Genomic DNA, 26460 nt, shown 5'->3' with positions numbered 1-26460 from the left:
GGAAAGCGTTACCAGAAAAGGCCAATACCCCTTCAATACCACTAAATCCACCCGCGACAGCACGGTGGTGTATTTTTCCGTGTGTGTGTGTGTGTGTGTGTGTGTGTGTGTGTGTGTTTACCTAATTGTTCCTACCTATTTGTATCTTTACAGGAATGAATGAAGCTCGTACTGTCCCGTGTTTTGAACCATTTTTATCATATATATATGTCTTGAAATTTATTAACAGTTTTCGTACACACTGTTTCATTCGGCAGTTCATTCCACTGATCAGTTGCTCTATTTGGGATACTGAATTTCCTTACATCTTTATCACCTCTCTTTTCATGCAGTATTTAGCAGTGTTTTGATGTTGCTCCCCCATACGTTATATACTCATTTATGTCTATTTTCTCTTTTCCTGTGATGCATTTATGTAGCATAATCATGTCTCCTTTTTTCCTTCTCTCTTGTTGGTAAGTTTAATTTTCCTAGTCTTTCTTCACAGCTTAGATTCCTTAAGCCTGGTGCCCATCTTGTAGCGGCCCTTTGTAAATTTTCAATCTTATCTACCATATATATATATATATATATATATATATATATATATATATATATATATATATATATATATATATATATATATATATATATATATATATATATATATATATATTTTTATAATGTGGATTCCAGACTACTGATGCATACTCCAAGGCTGGTCTAATGATTGATGTGATTATCTTTTTTCAGCATGTCTTCATTTATATACTGTATGTGAATGCTACTCTCATATTAGCAAGCAGTATATACATGTTTCCTTACTTTCTCAACGATGTGGTCAGCCGGTGTCCGAATGCTAGCAGAGGTTCGGTGACACAACTAAGGCTTAGACAAGTCCTCCACAATAATAACACTTTGGTAACACTTCCAGAAGACCGCAATTCACCACAAACATTATTTACGTGAGAAATTTTCCATAATTGGACGTACTTGCTGCTGGGAGACCGGTAACCATAGCAACTACCTTGAGGCAGACTGCCTGCTCGCTGCACCACCACACCACCTTACACACACACACACACACACACACACACACAGATATATGTTTGGTTTGCATTGTCGCTCGATTCTGGCACCGCTCTGCGCCTAGAAGTCTGGGTATTACAACTACTACAAATACTACTGTTATTACTGCTACCACTACAACTACCGCTACTACAACTACTACTACAACTACCACTTACAACTACTACTACTACTACCACTACTACTACAACTATTACTACAACCACTACTACTACTACTACTGCTACAACTACTACATAAAACCTTAAAAAAAATATTGTGAATAATATAGTTATTCACGTACTGTCCATGATGGAAAATACTGTATTTTCCATTATAACAAAAAAATTTTCCTGTGATTTAGACTTTTTCATTATAATAAATATACACACAAAAACTTTCAATTAAAAATAAGGCACGATTTCATCGTGAAACAAATTTTCTACTTCCATTATTCACGCAAATAGGCAGAGCACGAAGCACTGCTTTTCCTCCTCCCTCCTCCCTTTCTCCACTCCACTGTACTTTCCACTATAACAATTGTTTTTCCTGTGATTTGTACTTTTTCATCATAACAAACATACACGAATACTTTCAATAAAAAATAAGGAACTGATTTCATCATGTAACAAACCTTCTGCTTCCATTATTCACGTAAATAGACAGAGTGGTGGCACGAGGCTCAATGCACAGTGTTTCCACCTCCCTCTTCCCTCCTCCACCTCCTCCTTTTCTCCACTCCCTACCTACTCTTCCATCTCCTTACCTGTGTCAATATCCCCCTCTCCAGGATCGTCAGTACCCTCTGAACCATTCCCATCATCAGAAATAGCAGATGAACGTACAGGGAGGAAACGAAGGGCGCACAGTGGAGGACTCACGTCCTCCACCCCCCTCACATGACGCATAAATATCGACACTCATTATGGCGGTCACTTTTCTGAGAGGAAGGTTCACTCTTTCCACTCACAGTTGGCGATAATGTCACCTCGAGTTCTCTCCCAATCGCACTATCACTAATGCTTTTTCTTTTCTGGCCTTTGGGCTTCACTGGTGTTGAAGTCAGCGGCTGCGGGCTCTCAGCCAAGGATCCGGACACAGGGAAAGCTTTTTGCATATGTCTATCCATTATGAAGGTATCCAGGTACCTGGAGCATGACTCAGATGCTTGCAGGAGGGTTGCCAGTGGCTGCATGTGGTAAAAATAACCCGTGGAATATTCTAACATGCTGCAAAACACTATCTATCTATCTATCTATATACCTAGGCTGCTTCCCCCAAGGAAAGGGGGGTATCTGAGACAGGACGACACACTCCCCATTTACTCATCCATTCAAACACAGTCATTCGCATCTTAGCCCCAAAGGGGAGAAGGGACAGATCCTCACCGCACCACACCACACATGGGTCAACTGCGCAGTGCAATCAGTGACATCCGCAGCAGGGCCCGACAGCAGAGCTGGTTTACCCCTGCCACATCATAATAGACCCATCCCCTTACTTGCACCTGACCTGACTAGCTGATCAGACCAAATGCAGGAGAATATTCCCTCAGGGCTGTGTCATCATTTATTCATTCACAATTTCTCTCCATTTATTTCTGTCACGCACAGCCACTCTTCCTTGCTCAACAGACATCCCTCTCACATCCAGCGCTCTCTTCACACTGTCCATCCATCCTATTCGTGGTCTTCCTCTCAGCCTTACACCTCTCACATCAGATCTAGTTATCTTTTTCACGAATCGCTCATTATCCATCCTCTCCATATGCCCAAACCATCGCAACACTCTCTGCTCAACTCTACCAGCCATCTCCCAAACAACTCCAGTTCTTCTTCGCACTTCATCATTTCGCACTCGATCCATAAGCGTCACTCCACACATACTCCTCAGACACCTCATCTCCATTACATTCAAACTTTTCCTCTCTGCTACACCCATATTCCATGTTTCAGCCCCATATAACGCAGTCGGTACCACAACACCCTCACAGCCTTCATTTTACATCTATTCTAAGTGAACGACATCTAAACACTTTTTTCATTCCTCCCAGCACCTTTCCTACTTCATTTATTCAAAACTTCACTTCTGCATCTATTCTTTCATCCATAGCAACATGCGACCCTAAATATTTAAAACACTCCACCTCCTCAAGCAACTCAGCATTCAAAACTATATTCATCCCCCTACTATCTACCAACCTCGTACGCTTCATCACTTTACTCTTATTCTCATTTACTTTCAATTTCCTCCTTTCACACACCCTTCCAAACTCCTCTACCAACTGTCTCAATATCTCCTCTGAATCAGCCACCAGTGCAGTATCATCTGCAAACAGCAGCTGCTTAAGATTCCACTCTCCACCGTCGACATTCACCAGACTCAGACCTCCACCTAAAACACTTGCATTCACCTCTCTTACAACACCATCCATATAAATATTAAACAACCAAGGCGACATCACACATCCCTGTCGCGCCCCACTCTCACGGGAAACCAATCGCTCACAGCATTTCCCACTCTTACACACGCTCTACTATTTAGATAACTTTTCACCCCTTTTACTAAGGACTTCAGGGGCAGTGTCCAACTGTTTTTTTTAAATAATGTCTCAACAAAGCGTCGGACAAGGATTTAACTTTGGCAGTGCATGTTTGAGACTCCGACCTAATTTGTAAAATTATGCTTTTGTACCAAATGTGTATGATTAAGGCATTTATAAGAGTAAATGTAGGGTAAACTTAGCTAAAATCGTCAGAGGCATGTAGCGAGGCTAGCTTCGGTCACGATACAAGCCCCGCCCACAATTCGGAACGTGACGTCGGTGTGACGTAGTAGTAATCACCGACGCAACTGGCATTTCTATCTTTCTAACCCCCCCCCTCACATACTGTACTTTCTCTCTCTCTCTCTCTCTCTCTCTCACACACACACACACACACACACACACACACACACACACCGAAGTAATATTTCACCCCTACTGCAGATTCAGTATGGTCCTTATATGAGAAGAACGTTTGAGAAAAAAAAGGTTTACTCGAAGGAAATTACTTATCATTTATATGGAAAATACGGCCCTTGCTACATGCTCGGTGCATGTAACATAGAGCAGTGGTTTATTAAACTTGTTCATTGTGAACGCCCACTATTATATTTAAAATAATATATATTTTTTACACACACACACACACACACACACACACACACACACACACACACACACACACACACACACACCGAAGTAATATTTCACCCCTACTATACATTCAGTATGGTCCTTATATGAGAAGAATGTTTGCGAAATCTATCTATGCTCGCCATCGCTGAAGTTTCGGTTTGGTAACGTCTCGCCTGTCGGCGGCCGCCACATCACCTCGCCTAGCGGTGCCGGCTCAGGCAGTGATTACTACTCTTCAGAAGTGAATAAGTCATATTGACGTCACAATATGTGTAAGAGGGCGATGCATATACTATGTACTAATAGGGAGTCTGGAGGGATGTACAGTCACTCTAAAAATCAGCCGCAGCTCAGAAATATGAGTAACCCTGAGGCACTGAATCTGAAGCAGCTTATATAAAGACAAAACTGCCACTTGCGTCGGTGATTACTACTACGTCACACCGACGTCACGTTCCGAATTGTGGGCGGGGCTTGTATCGTGACCGAAGCTAGCTTCGCTACATGCCTCTGACGATTTTAGCTAAGTTTACCCTACATTTACTCTTATAAATGCCATAATCATACACATTTGGTACAAAAGCATAATTTTACAAATTAGGTCGGGGTCTCAAACATGCACTGCCAAAGTTAAATCCTTGTCCGAGGCTTTGTTGAGACGTTATTTAAAAAAAAAAGTTGGACACTGCCCCTGAAACCCTTAGTAGTAACCTACCATCAAGTCCGTACAATCTTAAAACAGTCCACAAAGCCTCCCTATCAATTCTGTCATACGCTTTCTCAAAATCCATGAATGCCCAAAACACATCCTTGCCTTTCGCTAAATACTTTTCACACACTTGTCTCACAGCAAACACCTGATGCACGCATCCCCTCTCTCTCCTAAAGCCACACTGCTCATCACCAATTACTCCCTCTGTACCCTCTCTAACTCTCATAATTAACACTCTACCATACACCTTACCTACAACACTCAACAGACTTATACCCCTAAGGCTAGTACATTCATACTTATCACCCCTGCCTTTAAACAACGGGATCACACAAGCACTTAACCAGTCAACAATAGTCACTCCACCACCCTTCAGGCATTCCACAGCACACCCATCCATGCCTGCAGCTTTCCCTGTTTTCATCTCCTTTACTGCCTTCTCCACTTCCTCCTTCGTGATCAAAGAATCATTCAACTCTCCCAACACATTTATTCCTTGCACCCTTCCATCCGCCACAATCTCAGCCACCCTTTCCTCCTCTACATTTAACAATCTTTCAAAATACTCTGCCCATCTCTTCCTTACTGCATCAATCTCAGTTAACATCCTTCCATCCTCTGCTTTTATTCGCTCTTCCTTCCTCGATTCTCCCTTTCGCACCCTTTTCACCTCTTTCCAAAACATTTTCTTATTCTGTTGAAAATTCTCAGTCAGCTGCCTACCCCACCTCTCATCTGTTACCACTTCAGCATCATGCACAGCTCTTCTCGCCCTATTCCTCCTTTCCTTATGCCTCTCATACGACACCTCATCCTTCCTCTGCAGCCACACTTCATATACACGTCTCTTCTCTGCCACAGCCATGCTTACTTCCTCGCACCACCATTCACTTCCTTTTCTTACACCACCACCCGCACGTCTCACACCACACACCTCTTCTGCATGCCCCACCACAGTACTCTTAAAACAACTGCCATTCCTCCTCCACACTGCCATTTTCCTGATCTTTCACTGCGTTCCACTCATCTTTTAATTTCTCCTGATACTCTTATCATTTTCTCTCTTTTATCCAACTCACTGACTTTCAAAACCTTCCTGCCACACCTAACCCTCCTAGCTCTCACCCATCTCATACCTACTCTTAACTTTCCCTCCACCAGGTAGTGGTCAGACATACCTCCACCATCCCCTCTCAGAACTCTCACATCCAACAATCTTCCTATTATACTAGATCATGTATATATACGTGTCACCCGGATGTCCCCGGGGCGTCACATATACATGTCACCTGGACATGATGGGGTATGTATATGAACTATACATAGCCTATATTGTAACTACGAGTGGAAATTACTGTCCAAACTGTGTTTTGATGTACATTTCAATGAAATGTTCAAACGGAAGAATATATCCAACAATGGGAAAATTTTACATTCAGAAGATACAACAGTTTCGGCCCGCTTGGACTCTATTCAGGTCTGAATGGAGATGGAGTATGGAGGTGGAGGGGGTAAGAAGATAGGGTGGATGGGGAGTGGGAAGGAAGGGAAAGCAGCAGCGAGGTTAGGTGTTCGCACGGAAGAGGAGAGAGAAGGGAGTGAAAGCCCACTTCCCTCTCTTCTTCCTCCTTTCTCAGTTTCCCATACCTAATCCCATTATTGCCCTCCCTCCCTTTTCGTCTCCCTATCCTCTGTACCTCACCTTCACTTTTCATGTTCATAAAAACACCTCCAGTAATGGTGTCACACATATGGGTAATACTGCCAGTGTTGACATGTGCGAGAGTGTGGCATGTAGGAGCTCTGCTGGGCCTCTGTTAACATGCTGTCAAGGCAATGCCCAGAATAGGTAAAAATGGTAACAGTCAATTCCATATTGACCCTTTTCAAGATGTAGGGGCCCGAGGCTAGTCGATCACAGTCCAGTACAGTTTGGGGTAGAAGACCAGCCTATTTTCCCTGTGTTATTAGATGACCGAAAACGTCCAGTCACCTATTGTGAATCAGAACGATGATTGACCGTCAGTCCTACTAGAGAGTTCTAACCACTAGACACATAAGTATAAAAACTGCAAATATAACCCTTTGTAACCAAGGTGTACACTGGTGACTGGCCTTGTAGACTGGGCAGTAAACCCATATTTGGAAAAGTAAGCTGGAAATATGTTGTCAGATTTAAGGTGTTTGCCAAACTGAAATTCGTGACTAACCACAGACGGTGCAGTATCTTCTTCTTCTTTTTCTTCCACTTTTTTTCTGTTCTTTTTCTTCTGCTTCTTCTTTAACTACTTTTTCTTCTTCTCTTTCCTCGTTTCTTCTTTTTCTTCTACTTTTCTTCCTTTTCCTTTTTTCTTCTTTTTCTTCTACTTTTCTTCCTTTTTCTTTTTTCTTCCTTTTCTTCCACTTCTTTCTGTTCTTTCTCTTCTTGTTTTTCTTTTTTCTTCTACTTCGTCTTTCTCTACTTCTTCTTTTCTTCTTCTTTCTTCTTTTTTCCTTTACTTCGTCTTTCTCTACTTCTTCTTTTCTTCTTCTTTCTTCTTTTTTCTTTTCTTTTTCTTTTTTTTACTTTTTTCCTTCTTCCGCTTCTTCCTTTATCTTCTTTTCTTTTTCTTCTTGTTTTACTGTTTTTCGTCCTCTTCTTTTTTCATTTTACTTTTCTTATTATTTTTCCCTTTGTCTTCCTTTTCTTCTTTTTCTTCTTCTTCGTTTTCTTCTTTTCTTGCTTCTTTTTCTTTTTCTTCTTCTCTAGCTTGGTATGGGAGTAGTAATACCTTGGCGGTATAAATAAGCGAAATAATAATAATAATAATAATAATAACAATAATAATACATGCCGACTTCACTACATCCAGAACAAAACCTGTGACTAACCTTATAGACTGGGCAGTATACGATGGGTGGGCTCCTGGCTGAGTCCCACACTAGGCTCAGGTGCTGCCGGGTGGAGAGGTCGGGATTGCGGCGGCAGGTCTCCCCCAATACCCTCAGCCTCTCCTTCTGCACCTTCATCTGCTCCCTCAACAGTCCCTCCACCTGACACACCATAATACGATACTTTAACTTTTTATTCACCCTCAGCTCCTTCATTATAATACGTTTGTTTTCACCTAACAGAACTGAATCACTCCCACAACCAGAACAGCTACTAAATCTTGGCTGCATGACACTTTAACTTTTTATTCACCCTCAGCTCCTTCATTATAATACGTTTGTTTTCACCTAACAGAACTGAATCACTCCCACAACCAGAACAGCTACTAAATCTTGGCTGCATGACACTTGATGAGAATTATGAGGTAAGAATGAGGTTCCCGGGCTGCTTATTAAACTGACTTTCCAGTCTGACAATACTTGGCAGTCAACTAAACTAAGAGAGGTTAGGGATTTCGTCAGCATAGGTTAAATAATCGCTAAAAGTTTATCCACCAGCCACACCAAATATTTCCACTTAGTTCCCTCAGAGATGTAATATTAAACTCGAGATCAGAAAGCGTACTGTACACAAACTCACCATTTCTGACAGTCATTTGTTAAACCCATGATGAAATTAAGGTTTATTTCGCTGCTGCATCCAGTCTGTACTGTGGCATGCAAGTTGACCACATTTATAGATAACAACAGTTTCGTAAATAAGTCAGAATTTGAGGACCTTTACATCCCTTTAAGCTCTCAAATATGATTACAGTCGTCAGCCTCGCCACCTGCACCTTCATGTCGTCCCTCACTAGTTCATACACCTAACGCACCACAACGCGGTGCTAGGTTATTGTATTTATGAGTTGTATTCTTACTGGCTATCGTAGGACATTTCGTACCACCTAATACTTGGTCATTCCTTTTGTGTATCTGCTACATCTTTACATTCTCTTGTACGGTGCAGGTGGGGATGCCCATCACTCACTCACTTGATATAGTGCTACCTTCAGATTACTGTACTAAACGAGGAGCTGTCTATTATGTACCCCAGGAATGCATTTACTATAATGGAGGGGAACCATAAAACCAAAAGAGGGTAAAGTACTATTTAGGCACATCACCAGAAACTGCCTTCCAGTTAAGTTCATTTAAGTTTCAGAATATTTCTTGTACCGTTCTCAGTCTTTTCATTACTACTTTCCTGATTATTTCCCAATATCTTTCTGTTTGCATGCAGTGTTTCTAGTAAGTGACGGTGGTTCTTCCTACCGAAACAAACTCAGACTTGTCCTACGGTAACAGAACCTAACCTAGACCTAACCAAGGAATAATTTGATCTAACTAGAACATAATTTATCAGGTGAAATGACGAGGAAACGTAGGATTACGTTTTAAAAAATCGTTCGAACGCAAAAGAAGATCGTGGAAATTAACTGCGATAATGATACCAACAGGGAACAGTCATTGTATAGAAAAAATAATAACAAATATGAATTACAGGGGGTTTCCGATCATATTTAACCCTTTGATTCCAGTGACGTCTTTTTGGTATATTCTTGCTGCTTCTAGACAATTTTATACAGCTTGGGACAGCCCCCTGGTCGAGAAAAAATTAAATATGACTATCTAACCCCTCCAAATCGAAAATTTTCTATTAGGCTGGAGAGAAAAGTCTGGTGGAAAGATGGAATAATTTTATAAAAAATATATCTACTGAAAAGGTCCAAATAGGAGAGCTAAAGTGTATGAACAGATCAATTTTCCGAGCATTAGATATGCCTAGCCTGCATGTCAGGCTTCAGAGCGTATCAACCGGCGCGACAGAAGAGCCAATTCCACCTTACTCTTGTTATAGGTTTAACCACTGACCCTCAGAAAACAGACTTGCCTACCCCTTCTCCTTCTAAGTTTCATCCCCTTGAATCTAATGGCGTCTGTCTATCTATCTATCTATCTATTGCCAGACGCCTCAATCCCGTTTGGGGTGGCCACAAACAAATCGCCTCCACGTCGCCCTGTCCCCCGCCATTTCACTGCCCTGCTCCCAGCTCACACACCCCTCTCTCATATACCTCTCCACCCCATCCCTCCATCTCATCCTCGGCCTCCCCCACCCTCTTCCCCCCCTCCACCTCACTCACATACACTCTCTTCGTCAGCCTCTCACCCTCCATCCTCTCCACATGGCCAAACCACCTCAGTGTGTTCCTCATAACGCTTCCTACCACATCCACATCCACACCACAACGCTCCTTTATATCCTCATTCGTCAGCCTGTCTCTCCACGTGACTCCACAGGCTCCTCTTAAATAACTCATTTCCACTGCTCTCACTCTTGACTTGTGTTCTTCCAACAACGTCCAAGCTTCGCTTCCATACGTTAGAGTTGGTATCACAATACTGTCATGTAGTAACTTTTTCACCTCCATGCTCACTTTCTTATCACTGCTTTCAAAGAACCAGCAACCTTTCTTCCCTGCTGTACCCTTTCAAGCACTTCACCCTCCAAACCTCCATCCTTACTCATCACACTACCCAAGTACTTAAACGTATTCACATTTTCCAATTCCTCACCATCCAACCTCGCTGTACATTCACTGACTTCACCTTTCTCAAAGACTATCACTTTACTCTTCCTACATTCACCTTTAGATTCCGTTTCTTACACACTCTCCCAAACTCATCCACCAAGCCTTGCAGCTCCCCTTTGTCTTCACTCAACAACACAGTATCATCTGCAAACAACAGTACAGGGAGTTTCCAAACACTATCCTCTCTCACCAGGGCCACTCCAACATCCACTACCCTACCTTGTACCTCTTTTATTACCCCATCCATGTACAGATTGAACAACCATGGAAACATGACACATCCCTGTTTCAACCCAACCTTCAAAGAGAAAAATTCACTTAGTTCACCATCCACACGTACTGCAGCCTTCGCACCATCATACATACTCTTCACAGCATTCAGCAACTTCCCATCTACTCCATATACTTTTAATACTTTCCACAATCCTTGTCTATCCACCCTGTCATATGCTTTCTCCACCTGACAAAATCAGAGGAGGGTGTTATTATCACTGGGACCAACAGGTGTCCGTCCATAGAGCTGGGTGGCAGGGTGACTGGGCGGCAGGCCAGAACTAAGAAAGCCTACACTACAGAGTCATGAAATTTCACTTAGTTATGTTTCTTATTGTGAACAGGTGTCTTTTGATAGGTAGAATGCTGTCTCTAAAGTACTTTTTATTTTCAATAATGAAAAAGTAAAAAATAGCATTTTTCGTTTCCGGGCTAGGACTCAGAAACTTATACAAGTAGGCTACAGGCTTCAAACTCTCCAGGAATATGCGTTAACATGTCTCCTTGTGCCTTTTGGAAGTCAGAATGCCATGAGATTATATAATGTTATGAATTTCCAAAAATAGAAACCGATATATTTTAATGCATTTCTCTATTACAACTTTGCAACTATTACACCTAGGAGGCAGAAATTGTACAAGGTAAATGATTATATGAATATCTATGTATGAAGTTTCATAATTTCATCAGATCTGCTCATAACTTCAATATTACCATGGATAAACTACTGAAATGTTTAAGTTTTAATGTCTGTGTTATACGGCCAGGAGGGGGGGGGGGGAAGTGAGGGCCCTGATGCTCTTGGTTAGCTGTGTACGGAGGTGGGGGGTATGTGCTTGGTCAGTTGGTGGGTTACAGAGTCGCAGAGTAGCTGATGTTTTAACTTTGCATACACCATCTGAAGTGACGAAGACAGAAAGTCTCCATTAACCTTTTCAAATCCTGATTTTTTTTTTCCTTTGGCTGATACCGTATATATATATATAGACTATATATACTTATATATATGGAGCCTCTGTGGTACAGTGGTAGAGTGTGCGTTTCATACGTGAGAGAACCAGAGTTCGCGCCCCGCCAGGCTAATAAATTTTGGGAGTGTTCACCCGGCCACGTACTTCATTGGCAGACACAAGGGGTGCTGTGGTTGAACCAATGTCGCTTACTGTAAGGTATGCTTGCATCCAGTCGGCTTACTCGGGCCGATTACACTCGGTTCACAGACTACACACACATCCAAAGCCACTCCAACACCACAATTACACTTAAAAGCACTTCTCACCCTACATACAGTCTCTACCAGACAGCCTAAGCCACTTGGTAAAGGTACATTGGCTGTATCGTCCCGACTTCGGTCGGGATAGGCCGGTCCTACAGTGGATACTCAAACGGCTGCTGCTGATGAATATATATATATATATATATATATATATATATATATATATATATATATATATATATATATATATATATATATATATATATATATATATTCCCTCCAAGAAAAAACAAAAGTAAGATAATAGTGAGCCAATTTCAAGATCCGTTCATTTCGAGATGCCTGGAGACATTGCATTTGAAAGACTGGAGATCATAGGCAGTGGGAAATACAGAGGAAGACAGTTCCAGATGTGACCTGTTGCAAACATGAAGGACTGGGAGTAAAGGTTAACTCTTGCATTAGAGAGTGGGTCAGAAAAGGAATGAGAGTCTGTGGTTAGTTGGGTGCTACACGCCCATCGTACTGGTGGAGGAATGCAAGCAGACAGTTCAAAGGAGGTGACCATTGAAATTCTAATTGAAAAGAGATAAAGATGCAACAGTGCAGCGAAGAGACAAAAGTTGAAGGGAGCCAGTAAAAGGAGATGAGATAATGAAACGAAAAGCCTTTGACTCCCCCTTCTTGAGGAGGGCTGTATGTGGGGAGCCTCTCCACATAACAACTGTGCAGGGATACAGAAGCCACAAAGTCGGCTAAGCACACCAAATCTCTTGGAAGCAGATTTCTAAGATAAATTCCGAGAGAATGAAACCTCAAGAATGTTTAAAGGTGATGGAGGACTGAGATGAATATTTTTAAAAATTAGAGGGTACTCCTGCAGAAGATTTTGTCAGGTTGATAGATGTAAGAACTGAGTTATTGAAGCATTAAAAACAACAAGATTACTTTTGCCCCAGTCAGAGATATGAGCCAAGTCAGACATTAGGTGTGCCATAGCCTCATCCCTTGTTTGTTGAAGTAACTGCTGAGATGGCCTTTGCGGGAAGTGAATGGATAAGTGAAGGGTGGAATCATCAGCATACGAGTGGATAGGGTTAGATGTACAGTTTAGAAAGTCATTGATGAATAAAAGGAAGAGAGTTGGTGATAGGGCAGAGCCCTGAAGAACAACACTGTTGACAGCTAGGAGAAAAACAGTGTTCGTCTACAACAGCAGCTACAGAATGACCAGAAAGACAGCTGGAGATTAAGGCACAGATAGAATGATAGAAACCGAATGAGGGCAGTTTGGAAATTAAAGATTTATGCCAGACTCGATCAAAAGTCTTTGAGATATCAAATGCAATGGCAAAGTTTTTCCCAAAATCCCGAAAGGAGGATGACCAGGAGTCTGAAAAGTAGATGATAAGATCACCAGTGGAGCATCCCTGGCGGAACCCGTATTGACGAACAGAAAGAAGGTTGTAATAGGAAAGAAGCTTTAATTTTTTCTTCTTTTTTTGTGGGAGGGGTCAAGAATAAACTCGAAAACTCTTGACACACAGAATGTTAAAGCAATTGGGCGATAGTTGCAGGGATGGGAATGGTCACCCTTCTTTGGGACAAGCTGAATGAGAGTAAACTTCCAGCAAGTAGGAAAGGTATAAGTTGACAGACAAAAGCGAAAGAGTTTGCCTAGGCAGGGTGGAAGCACAGAAGCCCGGTCTTGAGGACAACAAAATGGACCCCATCAGGTGCATATGCATTGTTAGTATTGAGGCCAGTGATGGCAGAAAATACATCAGTTGAAGAAATTTTAATGTCAACCATAAGGAAGTCAGAGGGTGGGAAGTGATGGAGGAACATCGCCATGATCGCCTAAAGTGGAACTGGAGGAGAAAGTCTGAGCAAAAGAGTTCTGCTTTATTAGTAGAAGAAACAGCTACGGAACCATCTGAGTGGAAAAGAGGAGGGAAGGATGATGAGGAAAAGTTTTAGGTAGGTTTTTGGCAAGATGCCAGAAGGAGCGGGAAGAAATTGAATTGGAGAGTTCCGAGCATTTAGAACAAATGAAATTATTTTTAGTACGGCAAAGAACACACTTAGCACAATTCCAGGCAGAAACACAAAAGAGTTGAGATTCAGGGTGGGTTTGCTCTGGTATACGTATACCTTTTGTAGGCCCTCTCCTTGTTGTGGACAGGTTTCAAACACATGTGATTAAACCAAGTTTTTTTTTTTTTTTTTTTTTTTTTTTGCATTAGTCATAGGATAAGAGAAAGGAGTGCATGCTTCCATGCCAAAGAGATTAACCTCCATAATGCACAAGACATACTCAAATGGGCCTCGGCCGTGGAAGTAATTATCATTCCAGGGAAAATCAAAGAAGTGCTGCCTGAGAGCCTCCCAGCCAGCAGCCCCAAAGTGCCACGCCTGCCACTTCTTGGCAGAGTCCACAGGCCTTACTCGAGTGATAGGACAGGTTATGGTGATGAAGTTGTGACTGGAGGTGCCCAACAGAGAAAAAAGATTAAAAGCATAAGCAGAGGGTTTAGTTGTAAAGAAAAGGTCAAGTATGTTGGAACTCTCTCCAAGGCAGTCAGGGATACTGGTAGGGTGCTGTACAAGCAGCTCTATGTCATTAAGGATAGAAAAGATGCAGGTTTGTTCACAAGGTGGATCAGTGAAAGGAGAGGAGAGGCGAAGATGGTGGTGAACATTGAAATCACCCAGAATGGAGATTTCAGACAAAGGAGAAATCTACAGGATGTGTTCCATCTTAGAAGTATGACAGTTGAAGAATTTTTCATAGTCAGTAGAATCAGGGGATAAATAAACAGCACAGATATATTTAATCAGAGAATGACAGGACAGCCGAAGCCAGAGAGTAGAGAATTCAGAAGATTCAAGTTCAGCAACATTAGAGCAAGATATGCTGTTGCGTACATGTACACAACAGCCACCTGGTTTTGAAATAAGTATAGAGAAAGTAGGAGGATACAGAGAAGGGTTTGCCATCATTTGCCTTAGACAGTTGAGTCTCTGTGAGGAAGTGAAAGTGAGGTTTGCAGGAGGAGAGGTGGTGCTCAATAGAGTGAAAGTTTGAGGAAATGTCTGGGAAGTATCCATCCATCCATCCACTGGCAGACGCCATGTATCCCAAACGGGGTGGCCAAGGCTTAGAGTTAATTGTTTTACAGGGAGGGGCACTACTCCTCCACCAACCCCACTTGACACGTAGGGAGAACGTTATGCCAACAGCATCTGGTGTTCCCAGGCGGTCACCCATCCAAGTACTAACCAGACCCAACGTTGCTTAACTTCGCTGATCGGACGGGAAGCGGTGTACTCAACGTGGTATGGCCGTTGGAACTAATAAGTGAGGGAGTTGAGGTGCTTTGTGATTTTGACCAATGGCACCTGGTCGATGGTATTGTCTCTGATGTCTTCAGAAAGCCAGTAGAATCGGGCCACAATACCAACTTGAAATCGTCTCCAGAGCTGCAATTTTGCAATGAATGTATTAATACTAGTTTTGTCTGCATGGTGAATGATGTAGCACTGATGACCCTGCAGTTTCTAGTTGAGCTCATCTAGGGCTTTGTAGATGTCTACCAGCTATGCCGAATGAGTCGGAAATTTTGACATGTTCATTTTGGTGACTAGTTCGACTTTACTGTGATGGGCCCGGAGTCTTTACTTCTCCATTCAACTCACTGAACTAAACGAGCATGTTACCCTTTGACAACCTGCAGACTTGTGTGAAACAACAGTACTTGGTGTTCAACACCCATGATTTTACACAGTTCACGGAAAAGTTGTGTATTTAGGGTTAACCCTTTGATGACGTTGAGTGTTATAATGATGGTTTCTAAGTTAGCATACAGGGCTGCTGGAAATGTCTTGGAATCAAGAGCTTCTCTGTGAACCATGAAGTGTATCCCAATCACTGTAGGATTCTTAAGTTTGACAAGTGCCAAGAATCCAGACTGAGACCCCAGCTTTGCTGAGGCATCACCTGTACACATCCTGATTACGTCCTTCCATTGACACCCTTCTTTATCGAAAATTGAGATTAAATCCATTATATCCTCACCTGTAGTTGGCTTGGTCAATGAACTACGAAACAGAAAGTCTTCTTTGATGTTTTGAACATCAATACATCGGGCAGAAACGAGAAGCTGAGAAAAATTTGCCATGTCAGAGGTCACATGCAACTGAAAGATAAAGTCCTTTGATGACATTATATTGGCAATCACTTGATCTTTAATGCTGTGAGCCATATCGTCTGAACCTGACTTCATGTTATTACACAGCAATATTTGCTTCAGTGTGTTAACTGCACCATCGCTGAGGACAAGTTTTGGACTATTAAGGATACATGGCTTGATCAGGGTTTCTCCAATTGTATTTACCTTCTTAGTCTTGGCTATGTGCGTAGCATCTGTATAGGGCACATGTATGGTAGATTTTGCAGTCTGCTGGATGGACCCACTGCCATTCGGTCTCAGTTTCTCCGTACCATCAAAATCTGAACTAACTCTTAAAAAACAAACAGGTTAAACTCATGGAACATTTGACTATAAAGTATATAGTTTCTATAACCCACGATCCATCATCCCCGGAGGATGGGAGAGGGAATTCCCCCCTGGTTGGGAACCCCTGACCTAGAAGTTATTCGAATGGAGTGTAAAAAAGAATTTTATATCTCTTCATTATCCTGTAGCAAAATTTTGCAGATCGCTGATGTGTAAGCCCTTTCATGGCTGGGATGACTCCAGTACCGTATTCTATGTCAACTAACGTCAAAAGATTTAACTCATCTGAATGAATCACACGAGTCTCAAAGTTAAATTGTCATCATTATCCTTCTCATGGTCAGGATGGCTTTAGTATTCTACTCCAGCTAACGCCAGGTGATTTTATTCAGCTGCGTCATTGAAGTCTACAGTAAGTGTTAATGACTTTTTGTGATACGGTATAAAGGTTATTACCCGTCCCCGACCTGGAGGGGCTCGGGAACGGGTATTGTTTTCACTCGGTTTGTTTGTTTGTCTGTCTGTCTGTCTGTCTGTCTGTCTGTCTGTCCGTTAACAACTTAACGCGAAAACTACTGGTGCGATTTCGACTAAAATTATAGGGATGATGGCTATGACCTTCTGATCACCTGATTAAATTTTAGGCCGAGGCCCAGGCAGTAGGCCCAAAAATGTAAAAAAAAAAAAAAAAAAAAAAAATGGGACGGGTAATAATCGTTTTTTCGCCATAACTCCAGTCAAATTCAAAATATCAGCAAGAAACCAAAACCTAAAGGTGCATCTTTCAGATCTGCGTCCAACAGCATGCTTCATTACATCAGGGGGGTCATCCCCCAGTTAGCGGTAGGGGGGTCAATATCAGATGGATCGGACCTAAAATTTTAAATGGGCATAAAATCGTCAATTTTCACCCGAAGTACTCCAAATTTGATATGTGACATCTTTGACTAGAAATCCTGTTGTGTTTATACGTCAGCACTAAAATGACTGCCGGGGACGGGTTTGCTGTGCCTTGGCACCGCTCTTTGTTTGCCATTATAACATCACTACATAATTATAACGGAAGAGCGACCACGAGTAGTGTTGTCCATTAACAATTTCACTCCTACTTGAATAATCGTCAGGCGTTAGCTTGAATAATATATAACCGCCATTCCGACTATGAGGTTAATAATGACTCGTTCCTGGGGGAATAAAATCGTCCAGCGTTAAATGTAATAAAGTACTAGAGAACACGCGACCATGAGAGCGGGCATACAGGTCTGCACCAACAACACAAATGTTAAGAATTATTGCCTGTTTCTTATTGCTTCCATAAGTTGAATGAAAATTAAATGTAGGCTATATGCTGAAATTTTAGTATCGCGTACAGTTTCTTCGCAAATTAAATTCTGAAATCATAGAGCCAGAAAAATTTGAACTCATCAGAATCTGGCCTAAGTTTCACATAGCTGCAACATAGAGGGCTTCACTCATAAAATTATAGATCTTAGCGTGAATCTGGCACTTTTATTTGCCTTAAAACGGGACTGCACATGAAAATCAATACGTAAGAAAGAGGTTTGGAAGAGGAAACAAAGAAGTATGCCAGCTTTGGCTTCATCTTGCCTCAGTATTGTTCGGACGTATATTGTAAGAGTGTGATTAGCTTTAGCACTGTTCTGAAGTGAATTGTATGAGTTTTATTATTGTAGAGTTCATTGAACTTTTTTATTTGTTTCAGAGTCAGCTACAGTTTGTCTTGCAATGAGTGCAATAGATTATGTTAACTGTCCCGACAGTTAGTGTTACGTCTGTGATGAATTTGTCATCAGGTAACAACAGAGAAATATTACACTCCAGGCCAAAAAAGTGTACTTTGCATACTTTTAGTGAAACTTGGAGACCAGGACAAATCATGGGCTTCCCATAAGGCCTGTTCTATTTTTTTATTATTTTTTTTTTTTTTTAAGAGCTAAGGCAATGGACACAAGGAAATAGACAATTTTATCGCTTTGGTATTTCAGTGTTCTGGAAGGGGCCGAAGAATCAGTGATGACTGCTACCTTTGCACATATAATGTTCAAGGATACAACACTAACACTAGAAAAGAACTTGTTTGTCATGGGCCTGATATATCCGTCCCAATACCACCTGAGAAACTTGAAAACATGTATTGTAGCTCTGACCAAGAACGCAGTGACAACAGTGATAGTGTAGCCTTCCAGTGTGATAGAAATAACACAGAACCTCAAATTTATTCTCAACATGAACTGCATGATATGGTGAAAGACGTAGGCCTTGCAAAAAGTCTGTTGAGACTATAAGTCCCAGCTTCAGCCTCAAAATTTTTTAGTGCCTAGCACATCATTCTCCTGGTCCTGAAGCCAAGAAAAAGATTTTCTCCCATATTTTAAACAAGAAGATCTATCTATCTATTGCCTGACGCCTTAATCCCAAAAGGGGTGGCCACAACCAAATCGCCTCCATGTCGGCCTGTTCCCCACCATTTCACTGCCCTTTTCCCAGCTCACACACCCCCTCTCATATACCAATCCACTCCATCCCTCCACCTCATCCTTGGCCTCACACTCCCTCTCCCCCCTTCCACCTCTCTCACATACGCTCTCCTCGTTAGTCTCTCGCTCTCCATCCTCTCCACATGGCCAAACCACCTCAGTTTATTTCTCCTAACGCTTTCTATCACATCCACAACCACACCACAACGCTCCTTCACTTCCTCATTTGCCAGTTTGTCTCTCCGCATAACTCCACATGCTCGTCTCAAATAACTGATTTCCGCTGCTCTTACTCTTGACTTGTGTCCTTCCAACAAGGTCCAAGCTTCACTTCCATTCGTTAGAGTTGGTATCACAATACTATCATGCAGCGACATTTTTTCTTACATGCTCACTTCCCTATTTCTTACCACTGCGTTCAAAGAACCAGCCGCCTTTCTTCCTTGTCGTACCCTTTCAAGCACTTCATCCTCTAAACTTCCATCCTTACTCAGCACACTACCCAAGTACTTAACTGCACTCACATTTTCCATTTCCTCATCATCCAACCTCACTGTACATTCAGTGACTTCATTTCTCTCGAAAATCATAACATTACTCTTCCCTACATTCACATTTAGATTCTGTTTCGTACACACTCTCCCAAACTCATTCACCAAGCCTTGCAGTTCCCCTTCGTCGTTTTTTAACAATACAGTATCATCTGCAAACAACAGTACAGGAAGTTTCCAAACGCTGCCCTCTTTCATTAGGACCGCTCCAACACCCACAACCCTTGTATCTCTTTTATAACCCCATCCATATACAGATCGAACAACCATGGAGTCAGGACACATGCCTGTTTCAATCCAACATTCAGACAGAAAAATTCACACAATTCACTGTCTACATATACTGCAGCCTCAGCACCCTCATACATACTCTTCAAGGCATTCAACAACTTCTCATTTACTCCATACCGGTATATTCTTAATACTTTCCACAATCCTTGTCTATCCACTCTGTCATATGCTTTCTCCAAATCGATGAAGGCCGCATACAACTTCTTTCCCTTCTCTTGAAACTTTTCCACTAAAGACCTAAGGATGAATATCCGATCTACACAACCACTTCCCTTCCTAAAACCTCCCAAAGAAGAAGATGATTTGGTTTATTATACAGGTCCTGCTGGTTTAATAGAAAAGTTCGGTGTCATTTACAATGTTGATGAGTTGAGACTGTTAAGGCAATGGGAACACTTATGCCTCTGTTACTTTAGCACATTCAAGGGACCTTAAGGAAAATAATGAAAGCTTACTGATGGTTCTAAATAAGATTCAGTACAAAGACCACAAATGAATGATTTGTGGAGACTTAAAGGTACTCTGCATGCTGCTTGAACAACAGACGGGCTACACAAAGTCTCCCTGTGAACGGGATGGCAGGGCCTCCATTGGTCTTAGAAGCAATGGCCAAGTAGGAGACAACTTCCACCATGGAAAAAGAATATTTTACGAGAATGTTTGGTGATACAAGAAAGGCTCTTCTGTCCCCTCTACATGTAAAAGTTGGCCTACTGAAACAATCTGCTAAAGCTTTGCCACGAGACGGAGGTGGTTTTAAGTATTTGCGCAAGAGGTTTCCAGGACTGTCGGACATTAAGCTCATACAGGATATATTAGCAGGGGTACCTGGTGTTGTCCGGTTAAAACCATATGATAGTGCATCCTAGCACTGCCGTATTGCCTGAAACCCTGGATGGCCACTCCTTCTGTGGGAAAAGACCCCTGGGGTTCCATTTTAACCACTGAATCTATGTTGCATCTTTGATTCCTCTCCCCAGCGATATACTAGTATTCACCATGAACCTATTCCTACCATGGACATACTTTCCCACTGCTCACCCACCCAGCTTACCCACCCACCTTCCTATCCAATTATCTAACCTTTCCACCCACCCCTCCCCCACACATCCTCCCATCCTGCCCACCCACTCACCCATCCATGCTGCCTCATCACACCCACTCAACCCTGTCCATCCACCCACCCAACCAACCCAGCCCCACCATGCCCACCCTCACACCTACCCACCCACTCCACCCATCTGCCCCTCCACACACACCCATCCACTCAACCCTGCCCACTTGCCCAACCAGTCCATCCACCCATTCGACCTGCTGTAGATAATAATGATATGGTAATAGAAAAAAAAAAAAACATGGTAATTGGCTACCATGTTGAAGATTGTTTTGCATAATAGTTCTAATCATGGCGGTCAGGAGCGCCACTTTAGAAACTGTAAGGTACAAATTTAAATTTGTCATAAAAAGTTACACCTGTTACAGCTGTTTGGAGAGTTCTATATACATCCCCCTCGATTCCCACACACGACAAACAAACATTCTCTTATATATATATTTATGTACACACACACACACACACACACACACATATATATATATATATATATATATATATATATATATATACACACTCAAACCTCGATTTAAGGGACCTCCATTTAAGGGATTTCGGATTTTAAGACTCCATATTCTACCTGACAAACGGACAAGACCATTCAAAAATGATACGTAACGTCGAGGTTATACACATTAATATGTTTCTTTATACAGTACCCGTTAAACAATATTCATAATCATATAAATAAGTAAGATAAGTGAAACAATCATTGCATTTCATAAAAAGATTGTCTTTATATGTGGTAAAACAATGGGCATTATCAAGTAAGGGACATTTTCAAGTAAGGGACAAGTTGATATCCCATTTAGTCACTTAAACTGAGGTTTGAGTGTGTGTGTGTGTGTGTGTGTATATATATATATATATATATATATATATATATACCTAGGCTGCTTCCCCCAAGGAAAGGGAGGTAGCCGAGACAGGACGACACACTCCCCATTTACTCATCCATTCAAACACATTCATTCGCATCTTAGCCCCAAAGAGAAGGGACAGATCCTCACCGCACCACACCGCACAAGGGTCAACTGCGCAGAGCAATCAGTGACATCCGCAGCAGGGCCCGACAGCAGAGCTGGTTTACCCCTGCCACATCATAATAGACCCATCTCCTTACCCGCACCTGTCCTGACTAGCTGATCAGACCAAATGCGGGAGAATATCCCCTCAGGGCTGCGTCATCGTTAATTCATTAACAGTTTCTCTCCATTCATTTCTGTCACGCACAGCCACTCTTCCTTGCTCAACAGACATCCCTCTCACATCCAGCGCTCTCTTCACACTGTCCATCCATCCTATTCGTGGTCTCCCTCTCAGCCTTACACCTCTCACGTCAGACTTAGTTATCTTTTTCACCAATCGCTCATTATCCATTCTCTCCATATGCCCAAACCATCACAACACCCTCTGCTCAACTCTATCAGCCATCTCCCGAACAACTCCAGTTCTCCTTCGCACTTCATCATTTCGCACTCGAACCATAAGCATCGCTCCACACATACTCCTCAGACACCTCATCTTCATTACATTCAAACTTTTCCTCTCTGCTACACCCATATTCCATGTTTCAGCCCCATATAACGCAGTCGGCACCACAACACCCTCACATAGCCTTCATTTTACCTACATTCTAAGAGAACGACATCTAAACACTTTTTCATTCCTCCCAGCACCTTTCCTACTTCATTTATTCTAAACTTCACTTCTGCAGCTATTCTTCCATCCACATCAACATGTGACCCTAAATATTTAAAACACTCTACCTCCTCAAGCAACTCAGCATTCAAAACTATATTCATCCCCCTACCATCTACCAACCTCGTACACTTCATCACTTTACTCTTATTCTCATTTACTTTCAATTTCCTCCTTTCACACACCCTTCCGAGCTCCTCTACCTACTGTCTCAATCTCTCCTCTGAATCAGCCACCAGTGCAGTATCATCTGCAAACAGCAGCTGCCTCAGATTCCACTCTCCACCGTCAACATTCACCAGACTCAGACCTCCACCTAAAACTCTTGCATTCACCTCTCTTACAACACCATCCATATAAATATTAAACAACCAAGGCGACATCACACATCCCTGCCGCAGCCCCACTCTCACAGGAAACCAAACACTCACAGCATTTCCCACTCTTACACACGCTCTACTATTGACATAAAAACTCTTCACCCCTTTTAATAACCTACCATCAAGTCCATACAATCTTAAAACAGTCCACAAAGCCTCCCTATCAATTCTATCATACGCTTTCTCTAAATCCATGAATGCCCAAAACACATCCTTGCCTTTCGCTAAATACTTTTCACACACTTGTCTCACAGCAGACACCTGATCCACGTATCCTCTCCCTCTCCTAAAGCCACACTGCTCATCACCAATCACTCCCTCTGTACACTCTCTAACTCTCATAATTAACACTCTACCATACTCCTTACCTACAACACTCAACAGACTTATATCCCTAAAGCTAGTACATTCATACTTATCACCCTTGCCTTTATACAACGGGACCACACAAGCACTTGCCCAGTCATTTGGCACCATACCTTTCACAAAGCACACATTCAAGAATCTTACTAACCAGTCAACAATAGTCACTCCACCACCCTTCAGGCATTCCACAGCACACCCATCCATACCTGCAGCTTTCCCTGTTTTCATCTCCTTTACTGCCTTCTTCACTTCCTTCTTCGTGATTAAAGAATCATTCAACTCTCCCAACACATGTATTCCTTGCACCCTTCCATCCGCCACAATATATATATATATATATATATATATATAGGCCGGTCCTGCAGTGGATACTCAAACGGCTGATGATGATGATGATGATGATATATATATATATATATATATATATATATATATATATATATATATATATATATATATATATATATATATATATATATATATATGTGTGTGTGTGGGTGGGTGGGTGGGTGGGTGTAGATAAATGTGTACATTACATATATATATATATATATATATATATATATATATATATATATATATATATATATATATATATATATATACTGTATATAGATAGAGAGATAGATAAATAGACAGATCTATCTATCTATAGCCCGACGCCCTAATCCCGCAAAGGGTGGCCGCAGACAAAACGCCTCCAAGTCTCTCTATCATCCACTATTTGACTACCCTCCCCACATCTCATTCCCCCCTCCCTCATATACCTCTCAACTGTATCCCTCCACTTCATCCTCAGTCTACCCCTCCCTCTCCCTCCCTCCACCTCACCTACATACACCCTCTTAATCAGTCTTTCATTCTCCATTCTCTCCTCATGTTCAAACCACCTCAGTGTACTTCTCCTAATCTTCTCAACCACATCAACATCCACCCCACAACATTCCTTCACTTCTTCATTCGTCAACCTGTCCCTCCATGTCACTCCGCATGTTCCTCTCAAGTAATTCATTCCACTGCATTCACTCTTGATTTGTTCCCCTCTTGCAAGGTCCACGCCTTGCTTCCATACGTCAGGGTAGGGGATCACAATACTATCATACAGTGACATCGTAACTTCCATACTATCTATCTATCCATCTATTGCCAGACGCCATAATCCCGTAACGGGTGGCCATTTGACTTTGAGTTAGTTGTTTTACGGGAAGGGGCACTAACCCTCCACAGCCCACTTGTTGACACGTAGGGAGCACGTATGGTTTGGTTATATGGTTACCACCCAGCGTTGTAAATGGTTTCTTGGCTTGCAGGAAACCATTAGGCTTGTCACTCAATGTAAAGCCACCTGTAAAGGAAAGAAAAACAATAAGAAGTGACAGGAAAGATGGGAGAAATAGGAAGAGAGGAGGGCAGGCACAGAAAAAGAATGATAAAGGCTAAGGAAGGAGTAGGCAGCATTACATCAAGTGAGTGGATGATGGTCGCCACCACCTACCACAAACTTCCATACTCACCTCCCTATTTCTCATCACCGCTTTCAGTGAACCAACAACCTTCCTTCCCTGCTGTACCCTTTCACGCATTTCATCCCCTAAAGCTTCATCCTTACTCATCACACTACCCAAGTACTTGAATGCACTCACATTCTCCATATCCTCACCATCCAACCTCACTGTACATTCTGTGACTTCATTCCTCTCAAACACCATAACTTTACTCTTGTTTACATTAACTTTCAGATTCCTCTTCCTACACACTGTCCCAAACTCATTCATCAAACCTTGCAACTCCCATTCATATTCACTCAACAATACTGTATCATCAGCAAACAGCAACACCGGAATCTTCCAAATCTCACCCTCATTCCTTAGAGCCACCACCACATTCACTGCCCTACCTTGCACCTCCTTTACAACCCCATCCATGTATATATTAAACAGCCATGGAGACATCACACAACCCTGTTTCAGTCCCACATTGAGATCAATGAACTCACTCACCTCACCATCCACTCGCACCGCAGCCCTAGTTCCTTCATACATACTCTTCACAGCACTCAACAATTTCCCCTCCACTGAATATATTCATAATACCTTCCACATACCTTGCCTATCTATTCTGTCATAAGCTTTCTCCACGTCCATGAAGGCAGCATACACTTTCTTTCCCTTCTCTAGATACTTCTCCACTAAACATCTTGGAACAAATATCTGATCAACACACCCTTTTCCCTTCCTAAATCCCCCTTGTTTTTCTCCAACTAGCTCCTCTGTCATATGCCTAACTCTATCAATGAGTATTCTACCATATATTTTTCCGGTCACACTAAGAAGGCAAAAATCCCTATGGTTACCATATACTTCTCTCTCCCTTTTTCCTTTATATGAAGGAATAATTATACCTGATTTCCAGTCCTCTGGAACCCTTCCCTCTTCCCAAGCCAATCTACACAACTTCCATATCTACTCCACAACAATCTCACCCCCATAACTCAGCATTTCACCACACACTCCATCAATTCCTGGGGCCTTTCCCATCTTGATCTTCTTCATTGCTTCCACTACTTCCGCCCTACTGATCTCTTCCTCCCTCCTCTCATGTCTTCTACTCACAGCCATTCCCCAACCACTTATACTCGCACTGCTCTCACTCTCTACATTCAACAAATCCTCAAAGTGCTCCTTCCATCTCCTCAATTTCTCTCTCTTCTCTACCAACAATCTATTATTCCTGTCTTTCACTCCCCTCTTATTTCCCATTTCACACTGCCTTACTTTCTTTACCTCCTTCCAAAACAATTTCTTACTCTCCCTCCATTTCACACTCAGATTCCTCCCAAACTCTTCATCCACTTTCTTCTTACTCTCCTTCACCAGTCTCTTCACCTCCGTTCTCCTGCTCACATATACCTCTCTCTTCTCTCATCTTTTCCCCTACCTCTGCTCGCTAACCATTCACTATATGTCTTCTTCTTTTGTTCCACAACTCGTTTCACCTCACCATTCCACCCTGCTGTCCCTTGCACATCCCTGCATTTCCTCCTCACTCCACAAACCATCTCACACGCTGCGCCTATCTCTTCCGTGAATATCTTACATACGTC

At 42.2% G+C, this 26460-nt stretch overlaps 1 protein-coding gene and 1 non-coding gene across 2 annotated transcripts in view; both read right to left on the bottom strand.

The window, feature by feature from the left end:
• LOC145391422 (carbohydrate sulfotransferase 13-like) overlaps positions 1-26460 on the bottom strand; it is a 79750-nt gene that overhangs the window by 40486 nt on the left and 12804 nt on the right. Inside the window, exon 3 of the mRNA XM_080266035.1 lies at positions 7812-7973. Coding sequence (XP_080122161.1) covers positions 7812-7973 — 162 coding nt within the window. The remainder of the gene's footprint in view (positions 1-7811; positions 7974-26460) is intronic.
• Positions 15171-15289, bottom strand: LOC145391532 (5S ribosomal RNA). Its single transcript, XR_013895853.1, has one exon. It is a non-coding gene; the product is annotated as a 5S ribosomal RNA (ribosomal RNA).

Source organism: Coenobita brevimanus, chromosome 18, assembly GCF_032717465.1.
Source record: "Coenobita brevimanus isolate Jiangsu-jjx chromosome 18, ASM3271746v2, whole genome shotgun sequence".
Classification (NCBI taxonomy): domain Eukaryota; kingdom Metazoa; phylum Arthropoda; class Malacostraca; order Decapoda; family Coenobitidae; genus Coenobita; species Coenobita brevimanus.
This window is presented reverse-complemented; position numbering and strand designations above follow the sequence as displayed.